Genomic DNA, 16,125 nt, shown 5'->3' with positions numbered 1-16,125 from the left:
GACTATTTCTACTTTGGGGGTGCGAAGATTGAGGAATAGCTGGTGATTTGCCTATTGGGTCTCAGATCTAATCTCCTGACTTTTCTGTTCTGTATTGCGAGGCACCCAGATCTGCCAAAAGTAGGCATGGGCCTGAAATCAAGGGGGCAGAAAGAGAGGAGTGATTCTCTCTCTCTCTGCTTTGGGTAGCATCCCCAGCGACAGACGTGTTTCTCCTGTGGTCTGAATTCCTCAGATACCTTCCTCAATGCTCCTGTTTCCTCAGGGCTGTCACTCCTCACCCTGTCCTTCCACTTCACAGGTAGTAGTGGTTTCCAGTTTACACCTAATCTCTGGGTCGCCTCACGTCCCTTCCCTCACTTGCATTTTAACTCTTGCAACATTATAGCCAGTGTCATCAGTAAAATCCCTGCTACTGAAATACGGGTGGAGGCTATTTCTCTGGACCTAGACGGATACAGACCATATGGGAAGGCTGAATGAGAGCCCCGAGCTGAAGCCTCCTGATTCAAATGTCAGCATCCTCCCACCACCCTCTCTGGTCCAAAGGGAGCATCAGAGGAAAGAGACTACCTTCTGGTCAACCAGGAGGGCAATCTTTGATCTAAGTCACACATATATTAGAGGAATGTAAAAACAAATTCTTTTTCATACATAATCAGTTTTCCAGGAAAGCCATCTCACATTCATTGGCATCCCCCTTTTGTGTTAACGCTACACATTATCATTTAGAACTTCTAATCTTCCTCACATATATCCCCATACTTCCCATATGTTCTTTCGAACAGGCATTGGGCAAGTCATAGGAAAGTAAAGTGACTTTGGGGAGACCCGCGGAACAGTACTTAAGTACTGAATAAGACCCAGGGCTGAGACTGGGGCAGGATTCCAGCTGGAGTGGTTGGTGGTGCCAAAGAGAAGATGGGATGGCTTTAACCTGAGCAGCAAATCAGGGGTCATGGGATCCAGTGATGTCTGAGAGTTTTGGCAACATCCCCAAGGCCAGAAGACTGGTAACTGATGGGGAGGGGAGGATCTCTTTGTTAGTTTCCAGAGAGGGTGCAGAGACTAGATTGGAGTTGGGGCCACAAAGAAGGGAAGACAACACCTGACCCAGTCATGGGTGCTGTCCAACATTCCGAGGCAGTAGGGACAGTATTTGCTGATCTAGGTCTTGCCATAAGCTGATGAGACAGAAATGAATGCACGTGGAGCATCTGTCACAATAGACCTTTAATGGTCTCCTATTTATGGTTCTCTTGTTCATTTGTCCTGTTAGAGTTGAATAAACTGTAATAACTTATCTGACATAACAAGGAATGCCACAGGTACAACAGATAAACCTGGCAGGTGGCCCAGGAAAGAGGGTGTCACAAAATAATCACTTAACAGAAGGGCTACAGACCTGGAGACCTGTCCCAGCCACCTGTCACTCCCTGCGTCCAGGATCCACAGTCACTGTGCCAGGCTGAATGCTGGCTCCCATCCGGTAGGAAGAGGAGGAATCTCCCATAGCATCTGTGGCTGGACCTTAGCGCTGAGCAGAGATGGGAAGCAGAGTAGAGTCTGGGAAGCGCAAGAGTCTGGGAAGATGGCATTATCCCATACTCATTCCCTCAAGTGCTCTGCTGCTCTGCGGTGCAGGCCATGACCACACCCCGAGTTTGTGCGGCTCCCACCTCTCATAGGACATCACCTATCATACCCCCCATGACCTTCCTTTTCAGTAATCTGCGAGGTGGTCAGAGCCCGGCACAAGCCCCATCTTACACACTGGGGAAACTGAGGTCAGTGGGATACCTAAGAGCGTACTCAGACTGAACATAGAACTCTCTTTGTCCCATGCCACATGATCTGCTGGGCCCTGAGACCCGCATTTTCACCTAGAATGCTCTCAGTGAGAGCCCCAGGCAGGATTCTGTGTCAAGGGCTAGTCCGGGTCTCACCAATGTGCCAACCCTCAGCTAGCCCTGGTGGGGGGGCCTGGACAGATGGACAGGTTGGCAGAGACTGTGGGTGGAGGACCAACATCTCTTCCAGAACCTTCCTGTTGCCCACATATTTGCTTGTCCACAGATGTGGGAGTGGAAGCCTAGTAGAATTTCTCAAGGGAAACTGGCTGCTTTAAAGGTCTCTGGAGGGACCCTGTCGTGTCCTCATGAAGGGACTTCTGTATAATGTCCTCCCTCAGTTTTCTTTTGTGAGAACCCAGACATCCATCCATCTGGCTGTATATAAAGAGGAACCTGAGACTAGTTTCTCCTTCTCCCATCATGTGTCCCATAGGCCTGGGCCAGGGAAGTGGGGTGCAGACAGAAGTCGTGATGTGGAGGCTGGGCCTATTTCCTTGCTCTGTTGTCCCCCACTCTGCATGTCTGATACCAAGGTAAGACCAAATCAAACCCAGGCCAGGGAAGCTTCCATGGTGGGTGAGCTACAAAACCATCAAACAAGTACGTGTATTTGTGTAAGCAAATGCTTGGACTTGGGTCTGCAACCCAAGTTCCAGTACAAGCCACTTTGTACTGGAATGCTAAAGCCATTCCAACATGAAAAGCAGGAAGAGAACCCGTGCTTGCTGGTTGAAGATCAAACCTCAGAATGGTGGTTTGAAGAAGCTTTTCTTCAAAAGTTTGAAGGTGGAACCTCAAGAGGCAAGACAGATAAAAGCAGTTGTCCTGGTGGAAGTGGGGATTGGGGAGAGCTGGAGACCGAGCCTTTGCCTCCACCCCCACTGTCCCACGTTAGCAGCCCCTGGCGAAGCTCTGTGGAACTCCAGGGGTTCCACAGCACCTGGTTTGAAAAACCACTGCATCAGAGTGTCTATAGGTCATGGGTCCTGGGGACCTGTGCTTTGATTTCCCTTTTGGAGAGAGTGCTGGGGTGGGAGGGTGCTCCCCCTTTGTTGGGCCTCTCGTTGAAGCCACTGTGTAGGGGAGTGGAAGAGGTGGGGATCCTGCCCCACAGGTAGGCCATTTCAGCCTTGGATGGGGGACAGAAGTGATGGACCTCCCTGGACCAGGATGGCAAAATGCCATCAGACTGCTCGACACAGCCTTATGCATGAGGGTCGGAGGGTCTATTTTGGTCCTTTTTTACTTTAAAAAGAAAAAAAAAATTAGAACATAAGCCTGTGCCCATGAGACCCTATAATACAAGATTGGGGCCAATGCCTCTGGGATGGATGGAGAATGTCCAGTCCCCAGTCACTGGCAGGAAAGGCTGCATTTGTGAGAGGCTGTAACCATGGGGAGTGAATGGGTCCACAGGGACTCAGCTCTCAGAGGAATGGGCCTGGGTTTCCCCTGGACCCGAATCCCTTCCAGGTATCATGAAGGAGCCTCAGCAGCTGTGCTCGATCCTGGATTGCGGGGCGAGGGGGTGGGGGAGGGCTTCTACTTTGAAGGGCAATTTCTGTTCCACCTCAGCCTTGGGGTTCTTTGATGGAATGATAGTTCAGCCCTCCCTGGGCCTGGAAGTGGGTGGCTCTCCCTCATCTGGAATCAGAGCCAAGGCTTCCTGTCCTCTGTGGGATCTGAAAGACGGGAGATGGGGGTCCACCAGGCCTGGAAGGGTTCAGGATGCCCCCTGCCCAAGCCCAATCACTCGCAATATCCATGGCTTGTCTCTCTGTCATGATTGCTGGGACCACTATCTGTGGGCAAGGCATTCCTGAGCAGTGTCCACATTTGTCTCTCAGCTGGGTCACCAAAGCCAAGCTAACTGCATCTCCTCCGGGTTGATGTCTGCCTAAGGGAGAAGGGGGCAAGAGATGAAGACCGGTGGGAGGAGGACACAGCCCGCAGCGATCTTCCTGTGTGACTCGGAGCTACAGAGCTGACTCTTGTCTCTTCTGGGCTTCAGATCCCTTGCATCAGCTGGGGAAGGGATTACAGTCTCATTTTCTAGTTAGGGAAACTGAGCCCAAGAGGGTGAGAGACTTGCTCAAGGCTACTCAGCTGGTTGGTGACAACTGAGCTGGAGACACCGTGGGCTTCCAGGCCAGCATGCTTTTCATGGCACCATGTGGGAACCAGCTTGTCAGGGACAAGCCAAGCAGCTGAAGCAACCCCACCCCCCACCTGGTGTGCCTATGGAGGCGGACCGAATAATTCAGCCCTTCTCTTCACAGGACTTCACCCTTCTCGTGCTCGGAAAGCTGAGGGAGCCCAGCTTGCCTCCGCCTGTAGATTTTCCCCCAGCGCCAGGCCTCTCCTTCCTGCCCAGACTGCTCTCTCTATGCCACCCACAAGGGGCACTGGGAGGTACCAGTGCGGAGCCCTGGGGTCAGCACAGAGCCAACACTGTGGGGTCTGGAGCCAACCAGAAGCTTTGAAAGATGATATGGGTCTTTCTCTCAGGAAGTGACCCAAGGAAACACTCCAGCCTGTGTTGCACCCAGCTGGGGCGAGTGGGGCTGAACTCCAGCCTATGCGCCATTCTCAAAGCTGAGCATTCAAATGGACGGAACCCACCTCGAAGGGGACTGTTTCTACTTCACATCAAGGCACTATATGGACTAGCAGCAGCCAAGGACCCCTGACTCCAATGGCCCCCATTGCTTCCCCCTAGAACTTTCACCTGACCATGAGCTTCCTGAGGACAGGGGCCGCCCTTCTGCAGCCCTGGGCCCAAAGAGTAAAGGTCTAGATGGGAGTATACTTCCTGCAGCTGGGGGAATCAGTCATACATGGACAAATCCGAAAGGGGGAGTGTGGATGTTGAGGTGAAGAAGCTCCAGAAACCAGAGTGACAAATCTGTGTGCACAGCTGAGGGATGGAGAAAGAGGCCAGTCGGTAGGGGAGTGATCCCCTCAAATCCTCGTACCAGCCTCAAAGTTCCCAGAGGAAGACACAGGAGAGCATATGTTTGGCATGGGTTCCAGCCCTTCATCAACTCTTCAACTGCCCAAGGAGGTGCGAACTGCCAGCAAGTTCTGGTAGTGGCTGGATGCCTGGGGCTCCCACAGCTAGGACCCCAGAACTGACCAGAAGATCGTGGCCGCTGCAAGCTGACTTGGCCTGCCGTGGGGTAGGGCTCCCTAGAATTGCAACTTCATGAGATTCAGAAGGGTAAGGGCCAGGGTGCTGAGCTGGGCTTGTGAACTGGGCACTCTCGCCGTGGAGAATGGTTACCCAGCCCACCCCAGGAGGGGCTGCCCTGAAAAGGGTGGAGGCCCCATAATAACATTTTTGTTGTCTCCTTTTCCAGGCAAGCATGGGAACAGATAAAAGGGAGCAGGGATGGAGGAGACATTCCCCTCACCCTGCTAAGAAATATATTTGCTTGTGTATACAGTGAGCCTTAGGGGGTCTGCAGCCACAGGGAGCTGTGAGGTACCCAAGGCCCTATCATAAACAAATCTAAGCTTTGTCTTCTTTAATACTGGGTCTTAGGGCCGAGCAGCTCATGCTAGCTATGACCACAGCTTAACATCAGACGACCCTCCAGTGGCCCAAGAAGGGCATGGGAATGGATGGGCTAGGAGATCTCCAGGGCCCTGCCAATTCCGGGGCCCTGAATCATCTCTGGAGGCAGAGAGACCAGAGTCAGTGGTCTGGATGGTTCCACCCATCATACCAGAAGCTCTAAAGTTTACAAATTCTTGGAGGCCAGAGTTGGGGTCTCCCTTGGAGACCAGAGTCTGGTCAAACCCTTCAGTCTTCTAGGTGAAGAACTGAGGCCCAGAGAGAGAAAGAAACTTGTCCAAGGTCACACAGTAAGTGGGCATCAAAGACCAGACAAGAACGAATACCTTTTATCACTTTCTGCCTCATCATCTGCCTTGCCCTGTCCCAAGTCCCAATCACATCAACCCCAGCCAGTGGGTACCAGGCATCCATGACACCAGGACCTACTGGGGGATCATTAAATCCCCAAGGAAATGAAGGGTTCCTTGCTACCCAGCAGCCCGCTTCCTTCTAGGGGAGGGCATCTTGATGGACCACGCCACCTCCTGGGGCAGGAGGCCCATTGACTGTGGGCGTGATGACCCCCAAGCACACTCTCCCACCCTGCAGGGCCAGCCCAGCTCAGCCCTGGAGGGCTATGAAGGGAGGTAGTAGGGGACTGGACCAGTGTCCCCAGCCCCATCTGGACCTCCAGCCTTACTTCCTGTGGGATCACTAATTGCTCTTAAGTCTACAAAGGAGGGAATTGAGCAGATACTCATCCTTCTGCCCCTAACCCCCATCTCTCGGAGCCATCCTTCTGGAAAAGCCCCCAGGAGCTTGGCCTCACTATGCCGCCTGTTGGTGCTTTGCGAAGACTCCTCCCTTCTCCCTCTGTGCATGTGTATAGATATGACACACGTATAAGGTACAAGGTAGCTAGGATGTCACATCCTGAGAGGACTGAATTAGACTTGGGCTAGTTCACACAGCTTGCCTTAGACTGGGTAACTGCTGGTAAGAAAGTCAGTCCAGTGGCTTTTCTCTGCTTCTGGGGTCTGCGAACCTTCACCAATGTCACTGTGAGACACAGAGGGACACAGGATGAGGACGGAGGGGTGGAAGGGGAGAGGTGTTTGGTGGGTCCGGACTGTAAAAAGTATTGAGAATCAATCCACAGGTGTGCCTCTCATGGCCAGAAGAGGGTGGCCCTCAGCGTGGTCATCTTTTAGCTGCCAGAGCTGCGCCAGCCACCTGGGGCCACAGGCATCCTCTCCCGTGTCTCGAGCTCTCTGCCCCACCCTCCCTGTTCTGCTCCTCATCCCAAGTAAAATCCCAAGGCCAGAGCCCGGATGGCCTTTCTGGGGGTCAGCAGGAAAAGAGAAGAGGCTGGAGGGGTGACCCATGAGTGGGGTGACGGGGGAAGGTGGTCCTCGTGATCCTGTTGGCGTGGGGCCAATCCTGAGGCCAGAGGTTCACCTGGAAGACCGCTGGGCACCCCCGTCCCCTGGAAGGAACTAGAAGGACAAGGGGGAGGGGTAACAAGGACAGGAAGAAGACGAATAAGCATCCTAGTGCATGAACGCGGACCTGGAGCTGCCCGGAGGAAGGGCCGGCCCCAGTCTATCTGTCGTTGAGCTGTGGCGAGCCAGTACCATCCTCTTCCTCCTCCTTGTCGTCCTTCATGCCTTTCAGTCTCTGGCGGGCAAAGTCCTCAAACACGATGTCATCATCGCTAGTGGGAAAGACAAGGAAAATGGGGCCTGTTTGCCAGGCAGGGAAGCAGGCAACCCCAGAGGCTCAGAGGGGACTCAGAGGCCGGTCCCTGGGGCAGCCTGTGGACAGAAAGGCCTTCCAGGCTGGCATGTCTAGATGCCCTCTGGAGACAGTGGGACTGGTCGCATCTGGGCTCCAGCTAGTTGTGGAAATCCCAGAGGGATGCATGAGTTCAATTCTCATGCCTAAGGGCTGGAAAGTGACCAGCCTGAAAAGTGACCAGGACTGGACAGCGACCCGGTTCTGAAGGATCTGGGAGTGGGGGAGATATCAAAGAGGGATGAAGGTGCGGTGTAGCTAGGCTGGGGCCAGAGGGAAAACTTAGTCCTACCCAGAGAGACCAGGCCACCAGCATATTTCGAATCCCCCAGAACCGGCCCAAGAAACCATACCACCCACCAAAAGAACTACCCTCAGGAAGAAATCTTGTTTCTGCACAGCACCGTGTGGGCTTGGCTTGGTGGAAGAGAAAACCACAAACGCCCTTTCTCCAGGGAGCTGTCAGCCCACTCTACCCTGAGTGATCTTGGATAGGAGGGGGTCTGGGGGTAGCAAATCTAAATTGTGGGGTTAGAGGAAGGGTAGGTGGGGAAAGGGGGCACCTGAGTGGGCTTTGGGGACGAAGGCTGCTTCTAAGAACAGTGAGTTCTGTTCTATCACGTAACATGTAGAGTTAAGCCCACCAAGTCCCCCACCCCACAGAATTCAGCCAGCCCCGTGAGAAATCCTCAAGGCATGACTTGAGACCCCACACCCCCAAATATCTCCTGGGAGACAATGAAAGGGTGGATTTGGAGCTGGAGAGAAAGCTGCTTGGCTCTGGAGGTGGTTCAGGAAGTCCGCCCAGGTCCTCCCCCTCTGGCCACTGTCCGGTGAGGCGATGGCCTTTGACAGCAGGGAAATCCGCATCTGTCCTCAGGAGTCAGAAGCAACAAGAGCTCCCTGAACCTTCCCCACCCCGCAGCCTGATTCCACTGGCTGGGTGCGGGCAGGGCTGGAGAGCCGGACCCAGGGCCCCCGAACCCAATCAGCCCTGTGAGAGCCGAGCAGGTGCTGCGGACGGACGAATGGGATTGACGGACGGACGTGCAAGGATGAGGGAGGAAGACAGACCCCACCAAGGCAGGAGGAAGAGGAACAGGCACGGAGGGTCCTTCAAGTCACATGCAGGCAAGCGGGTTGCTGAAGAGGCGAGCAGAGGCAGCTCTCAGCACATGGGGTTAGACCGGCTGTTCTTCAGGGGTTAATAAGCATATATGCAAATAACCCCATTGCCCCGCCTCCACCCCAGGCACGCCCCCCCCACCCCTGCGACGTCTGCGGGCAGGGTTTGGCTTACTTTGTGTCAAGTTCTATGAGATTGGTATCTACTGGCGCCTCGTTCTCTGGAACTAAACACAGGGTGGGCAGAGGCCCTTGGGTTAGTGGGCAGGGCAGGGGGCACGGGGCAAACGGGCACAAGTCCCCACCCTAAGGCAACCAAGCTAAGGTGGGGAGGGCTAAGAAAGAAGGGAGGTGGGGAAGAAGTGTTGGTCCCTGGTCTGGAAAACACCTCCCAATCATCCTAATGGCAGGAAGGAGAGTCCAGGGAGGGTCCAAGGAGGCCCCAGAGGCCCCTAGCAGCTCCAGGACAGAAAAACCTCTGGACCCTGCTCTTTCGCATGTGTTCTGCATGACTTAGATTATTTTCTTAAATACATGATTTGCATTTAGTGTTAAGACAACCATTACTTTCCCCCCACACCTGCGCATCTGCACATCTCTGAACTCAGGGTGTATTTTACAACCAATGGCATTTCACAGTTTAATTGTGGGAACATTTTTCTTTCTTTGTGGTACAGACTATAGTGTTGCCTCTTTCAACTTAAACAGTCTTAGATTTACAGAAATATGACCAATCTGGTATCACTTCGAAAAATCACTAAGATATGTTCAGGGACCATCTTAATCTGCGCAGCCCCTTCCCAATGCCTGGATGCAAGATAAGAGCTCCAAAAACGGCCTGAAGAGCTCCAAGAAAGCTCCCAGCCTCCCTCCCCATGGAGAAAGGAGTCAGACCCCTGCTTCTTAGGGGAGTCAGATGCAAATAGAGGAGTGTAGGCCTCACAAAAAATCCCGGGGAGGGTGAGGAAAAAGGGTGACCCTGGCCTGCAGGCTAACCCACAGTTAGATGGGGTGATGGGGAGAGACAGTAGCTGGTGGAGAATGGGTTGGGCAACCAGGAAACCCCCATTCCAGTGACCCGTAGATCCTGCTTACCTTCACGATGTGGGGGTTCCTCTTTGGGCTTGGGGTGCATTAGGGTGAAGGGCAGTTCTACGGCCACGTCACTGAAAGAAGACCCGGACCCAGTGAGCCTCAAGGTCAGTCTCAGGCTAGAAGACTCAATGCCCTACCAGTCTGAGGCCTGGGGAGGGGTTTATGGTTGGAGGAGGTAGCTCTCAGTTGAGGCAGGGAATCCAGACTCAGGCCCCAGTTCTGTCATTCTCTGAAGCTTACTTCCTCTAGAAGTTGAATTAGAAGACCTTTTCTGCTGCCTCCCAAAAGAAATGGAAACCTCCCTTTCCCTGATAAGGATCCCTGGGTTCTCATGAGCTGAGACGAGGCAAGGGGGGTGGGGAAAGGACTGCCCAGGGCCATGTACACATTGGTCCCTGGGTGACTCCAGAGGTGCCCTAGGACCCCGAAGGCCTCCGATTGCTGCGGCCAGCCCAGCCTTCCCTAACACTGCCCTCCTGCCCTTCCCTCTCCCCCCTACTCAGTCCCACCTCCCAACATTTCCAGGAGGCTCTAGTAAAAGTACTCCGGGGGCCCTAGCCCCCTGCCACCTGGATGACGTACTGCTGAGGTGAGTTTAGTCAAATTCAGGTTGTCTGGGCCCAGGGCTACTGATATCGTGCACTGAGCCTTCCTTGAAGCCCTGTAGGGATGGAGGGTCTGGGTGGGGGGTGGGGGTGGAAGAACGGGGGATGTGCTGGCACAGGCCAGTGCTTCTGACCCAGACTTCCCTCTGCTGGGCCCTGACAAGCAAAATAATAACAAGAGCAAACACATGGTACTGACTTTGTGCCAAGGATGTTAAGTAGCTCATTTAATCTCCACAACAGTCCCATTATTGTACCATAGGTACAGAATAGGAAACTGAGGCACAAGGAGGAAAAAATATATCACACAAGACCACACAGCTATTAATGGGAAATGAGAGACAGGATTCCTCTTCTTTCTTTCTATCTTTTTTTTTTGGAAGTGAGAGAGAAGAATCTGACCCCATAATTCACATTCTTACCCAACCTCTGCTCTCTACTCCTAGAGAAGCAGCCACAAAAGTGCCTCCTCTCAGCTCAGGCAGGCTGGTGTCACTTAGGAGTCCCTGTCAACTGTGACCATGTTCAGGCACAACCTCATCTTACTGACCTTTCTGCCTGGGGCCCAGGTGGCAGGGAGGGAGAGGGGAACAGAGCAGGAAGGGACAGAGGCTGTACAACCAGAAAGGTCCATTCTCAGGCCCCCAGCAGTGTCTGGAGGGACACTTTTATATCTTCAGGTCTCACTGAGCTCATCTGGAAAATGGGAATAACAACGCTTAACTTCTAGAACCACTAGAACTTCTAGGAGATGATGTAGGTAAAAGGTTTGATTGAACTGTGAAACTTATACCTGCCTGATTCAAGCTTTACTTCCCCTCCATGGGGCCATGGGGATTCATAGATTATTGAAACAATTTAGTTCCTTTTTTTTTCTTTTTGCTTGCCAAGCAGATTGCTTTTCCAGGTTCACTTGGAAGAGTGAACTAACAGAAGGGAAGAATGCTTTTTGCCAACCTTTGTGAAAGCCATACAGTATATGGATGGAAAAATCTGAACATGAACCTTCCAGCACACCATGAGTGATCAAGGGCGGGGTAGGTCTGATTCTTCCCTGGGGCCCCAGAATTGTAGCACAAGGCTGGGCATAAATCTGGATTCCAGAAATCTTTACTGAATTATATTGAACTGAACTCAAATGAATTAATTTCACCTCTCCAAAGAGCCTGATTTCTTGGGGTGAACACTACTGCTATCTGGTGACAAGATGAGGCAAAGCCACTGCATGTGGGGCACATGCCTTTTTTGGAAGGTGCAAGAATCCAGGTGCTACAACGAACCTTGTGTACAAGATCAGGACCGCAGAACCTCTCCCAAGGTCTCCCTCTCCACATGGCCAGCAGTTAATTCTCATTAGGGTACAAGTCTGGAAGCCATAAAGCCTGCATTTCTCCAAAACATCAGACTGTGTGATGGGGGCCGGGAGTCTATTGCCCCAGATCCAGGAAGCTGACTTTGCTATCTGCAAAGGTTCCTTTCACTTAGCAGGGATGGAAGACAGGGCAAGGTTGTTTTAAAGCAGAAACTGAATCTCCCTAGGCCCTCTGGAGAGGATTCTAGTCCTAGCACTTTTGCCCGAGCCTGGCCATCGAAAGTGACTGCTAAGACTCCTCCCAACCCAGTGCCCTACAGTTCCGGATGGTCAGCCCAGGGGTCTCTGGATCCTCCAGGAAGGTGCGTGGGTCAGGTTGAAGGGAGGGGCTTTACCTGGATGCAAGGTCTCCCAACAGGCTGGGTGGGTCAGAGGAGGCGGGAGAGGTGTTCAGGAGAGAGTTCAGAGAGGAAGAAAACAGAAAGCACGTTCATTCACCACTTTGCTGCCCTCCGGGGTAGGGTAGACCCTGAGACGCACTCCCTCCCACCCACCGCTCTGCAGCTGTGACCTCTCATTCAGAGATATACAGAAATGGCATTAGCCTTGCGGGGTGGGGGGGGGGCGGGTGGAGGACGGGGGGGGGGCGGGGCGCCGTACCGAAATCCCAGGACTCACTGAGTCCCCAGAATCCCCCTTGGCAAAGGAGACATGATAGCCAACCCCTGTGCAGCCTGCCCTGCGGAGGCCTCTCTGACAGCAGGAAAAATCAATTTGGGATTCACCGAGGATTCCTCAAGAATTTGTGGAGAGTCAAAGAACCCAGGATTTGGGATTTGCAATTCTGAGATGTCCTAGAACATGCGGTCAGTATTAGATAAAGCCATCTACACAGGGCATGACTCTAACGTCTAATGCTATTAGCTTGTAAATCTTTTCATAGAAATTTATGAGTCAGACGAAAAGCCCAGATTCAGAATTCTAGGTTTAGGACAATGCAGGCCCCATCTGTGGGGAAAAGTTGTTCTATCTGAGCTCCCCCCTTCTGAGGTGGGGCACAGACCATGCTCCAGGGCAGGAATATGTCTGGCCCACTGCAGTGACCCCAGTGCCCAGCCTGTGACCTGAAGGTTGGGGAGGACATTTCAGGAAATGTCTGGAGAATGGTTTGAGCCTCTGCTTCCCCATCTGTAAAATGGGAGAGTCCGAACATCCCTAATCCAGTGCTGGGTTCTGAGCCCCTTTAACCATTTCCTTAGCAGATCAGCGTGGGCATGAGCAGGGGTGGGTGCTGGGCCCCAAGACATAGTGAGGGAATAGAACCCTCTGGAGACCCCACAGCACAGACTCTGAGGAAGCTTCCCCCACAACAACCCTGTGTGTCCAGACAGGGACAGGGAGGAAGAGGAGGGGGAAGAGGGAGAGAGAGACATGGAAAGGGCAGGGAAAGGGTCAAAAGCCTCTGATGTGGGGGAGAGGAGGAGGAAAAGGGAGGCATGAAGGAGGAAGAGAAGGAACAGGAAGTCTTCAAGCTTGGTTTACCCTCTCGGTGGATGCAGCTATCAGACAGATGGGGCAGTGAGCTGCGGGTGATCTGGGACACCCCGTTATACACTTAGGGAGTCTTGGGCTGGGCTAGAACACTCACCCGCCCCGTGATACCACGAGCTTCACTTTCACTTTGTAGGAAACAATGATGCCCAGGATTTCCCGGTTGGCTCCTTCCCTCAACCTGCAAGGTGACACAGGGAAACAGGTTCACCGATGATCGCTGGGTAGAAGAGACATGGCAAGAGTGGGGTGCAGTGGGGGCAGTTGCCATCTGTCCCTCTCTTGGGTAACTTAGCCACCATGTGCAGAGCCCAGTATATAAGAAAGGGAAGCTTTGCCCTGAGTTGGGGGGAACCTGGATCCCTGGGCCCCCTATCTGGCCATGAAATTCACTCCTCGGGCACACTTGATAAGCCCCATTCCTCCCTCAGTCTGAGTCCCAGCAGCATGCGGAGGGGGGGCTCCTACTACCCTTGGGTGGATGGATGTTTCTCTCCCACTACTGAGCAACCCATGGGGCACAAAGGGCTAGACAGGGAGTTCAGAGAGAGCGAGGGAGGTTGGCAAGGCAGGGGAGGAGGTACTGGGGAAGACCCAGCAGGAGGTGGTCCCTCCACAGAGTCTTGATGACTGGTAGGATTTGGGCCAGGGTGGAAGAAGAGGGCAAAGGCTTGGAGGTGAGCGGCTAGCACGCCTGTGACCAGCTGTGTGGCTGGAGCACAGGGTCTACGTTGGGAGTCCAGGGCAGGGGTGCAGCAGAGGCAGGCCAGAGCCCGCAGAGTTCCCTATACCCCAGGTCTCCATGAGAGCAGGGCAGCCTCCAAGTCAGTTATGCCCATGAGACAAGAGTGATCATGTGGCCCAGGGATCCCTTAGCCTAGCTCGCTGCCCACATCTCCCCAGACTCCCCACTCACCTCCTGATCCATCCTCTCCCACCGAAGCCACTCCTTTCCTTCCAGCCTTGCTCTGCCTCAGGGACATACCCCACCTGACTCAAGACACTAGGTCAGGAGCTGCTGCCTCCTGCAGGAAGCCTCTCTGGGTTGCCCTCCTTTGGGAAGGCAGCAGATCCCAGCACTGACAGAGGGAGCTTGGTCTAGGGGCCCATTTGGCTCTCTGGGGCAGCCCTGGATAGGGATGGGAGTAAGGGGACAGTTTCCCCTACAAGCTCCTGAGAATGAGGCCAGGGACCATGCTTGGGGAAAGGATGACCACAGCATGGACAGGCACTGGTGGGAAAGAAGGCTGTGGACCCCCGGGGAGGGGGGCAGGGAAGAGGGAAGGTGGGTCCTCACAGGGTGCTGGAGGCCAAGTTCGTGTCTTCATGCTTGAGCTTCCCGTCCAGAGCGAGGCCCCGCTTCTCTCGGTTGTTGGCCAGGAATGGGGTCAGTGTGTAGACCTTGCAAAAGGTTGAACTGGGAGCCACGGTGTCACTGGGAAGAAGGGAGGCAGGTATGGAAACACACCCCATCCGTTACCCCCATAGCCCAGTTATAACAACTCATAGATCACAGAGTAGCATTAAAAACACGTTTGTAACTTTCCAAAATACTGAGGGCTAGATTTGTCCATAAACACACACGTACACGAAAAATTACACGTAATGCACTTGCCTCCCAAAGGGAGGCAGGGCCAGGAAAAACCAAAAACCAGATGTGTCTTGTAACGGGAGCATCTGCTTCCTTCAGGTGAGAAAAGAAGTTTCACTGGAGAGCTCTCCCCTTGCCTGAGTTGCTAACAAGCTTGAGACAAAACTCCACGCCCAACCACAGTAGCTGCCCCTCAAACCTAAATTTTTTATATATAATTATTCTCGACCTTCCCACATACAACCATTTTACCCAATGAGCTGGATTAATCTTTCATCAGACAAGAAAAGCTATGTACCTAGTGCCTTACCCTCTTTGCCCTGGCTGCCAGGAAGCTCAGAGCAAAGTCTGCCCTTTAATCTAGGTTTCCGGCACAGTGTAATTACAGCACCGGTCCCCTTCAATTCAATAGCTCTCATTTTGTCATTCTAGTTTGAGCAGATCTTTCCCTTGACTGTAGTATGCATTTTCTTGTAGCTAAAATCAAGTAAGTGTTTTCTAAAAGGCTGTTTGGGATCATGTACCATGAGTGGCTAGGAAGTCCAAGGCCCAGCTCTCTGGCAGGTGGGAAAAAACCATGTGCCCCTGTCCTGCAGCCAGGGCTTCCCACTTCCCTGCCCAGCCCCACACATCCAAGGCTGGGCTTGTGCTCACTTACTCGGCCTCTTCCATGGCCACGGGGCACTTGTACTGGGCTGTGTTAAAAAGGCAGATGTCCGCGTACTGGCGCACTGGGAGGAAGAGGGAGACAAGGTGGTGTGAGCCAGGGCTGCCGCTCCCAGGCATCCCAGGCTCCCTCGACTTGGGGATGTTCATCCCTGGAGTGCACCAGGGGATCCTGCAAGAGACCACCCCGTCTGCACCCGAAGCATAGCCCAAAGGCACCCTTCCATCCCATCATCAAAACCCTCCCTCGGGGACAGCTCTGCTGAGAACCCAGGGAACCTAAGAGTAGGCAGCTTACACAGTAAACTTATTACCTGGCCAATGAGCAGCCTGCATTACTAGCCTTAAAAGCCTTCCCCTTTGGCTTAGAGGAGGCCCTGGGCTTCCCCTCAGGCTGGTAGTTCTCTACAAGGCTGTTAACAAGGGGAGAGCCTTCAGCTACCCCCAACCCTTGGGAGGAGTCCCTTTTGCCCGCCCCTTGGGTTGGCCCTCTGCCCTGGATACCCGAGATCTTAATCTTCTTTACTGTCTTGTTGGTGTTGTTGGTGACGTGGACGTTAACGCTGATGGGTTCTCCATGGTAATAGATCTGGGAGGCAGAAGAAGGCAGGAGGGTTGCACCGGGGGGGTACTAAAACTCTAGACAGAGGGAGGGAGAAGAGGCCCCCCACACAACTCCTGACCACACAGACTCTGGCCACTCTGACACTGGTCTCAAGTTCCTGAGCCATGTCCCACTGATGCTAAGGCACTGGGCAGGTTAGACCAGTGCTTTCATGGGGTTTTGAAAAGATAACTGGATTAGAAGGTGATATTCCTGGGCTCCAGTCCTGATCTGGTCACCAGAAAGTGAGAACAATAGTAATAACAATGATGAAGAGAATGAGAGCGGCGTGACCTTGGGAAAGTTACCTAAGCCTCAGTTTCCCCCTCTGCTCAGTGGAGGATTTGGACTAGGTGGTGTGTCAAGTCCC

At 53.3% G+C, this 16,125-nt stretch overlaps 1 protein-coding gene across 10 annotated transcripts in view; it reads right to left on the bottom strand.

Moving 5' to 3' along the window:
• Positions 1-711: 711 nt before the first annotated feature.
• Positions 712-16,125, bottom strand: part of ARRB1 (arrestin beta 1) — a 75,023-nt gene continuing 59,609 nt past the window's right edge. For 9 of the 10 annotated variants that reach the window (XM_032356407.1, XM_032356410.1, XM_032356414.1 and 6 more), the window contains 8 exons: positions 15,656-15,740; positions 15,144-15,216; positions 14,192-14,329; positions 12,992-13,075; positions 11,739-11,762; positions 9,427-9,497; positions 8,507-8,558; positions 712-7,126 (listed from right to left, as the gene is read on the bottom strand). In XM_032356407.1, coding sequence (XP_032212298.1) covers positions 7,015-7,126; positions 8,507-8,558; positions 9,427-9,497; positions 11,739-11,762; positions 12,992-13,075; positions 14,192-14,329; positions 15,144-15,216; positions 15,656-15,740 — 639 coding nt within the window. In that variant the 3' untranslated portion in view covers positions 712-7,014. The remainder of the gene's footprint in view (positions 7,127-8,506; positions 8,559-9,426; positions 9,498-11,738; positions 11,763-12,991; positions 13,076-14,191; positions 14,330-15,143; positions 15,217-15,655; positions 15,741-16,125) is intronic. The other variant, XM_032356409.1, reaches the window with a different exon arrangement.

The sequence above is a fragment of the Mustela erminea genome, chromosome 9 (assembly GCF_009829155.1).
Source record: "Mustela erminea isolate mMusErm1 chromosome 9, mMusErm1.Pri, whole genome shotgun sequence".
NCBI lineage: Eukaryota > Metazoa > Chordata > Mammalia > Carnivora > Mustelidae > Mustela > Mustela erminea.
Note: the sequence above shows the minus strand (reverse complement) of the source record. Positions and strands in the feature narration are given on the sequence as shown.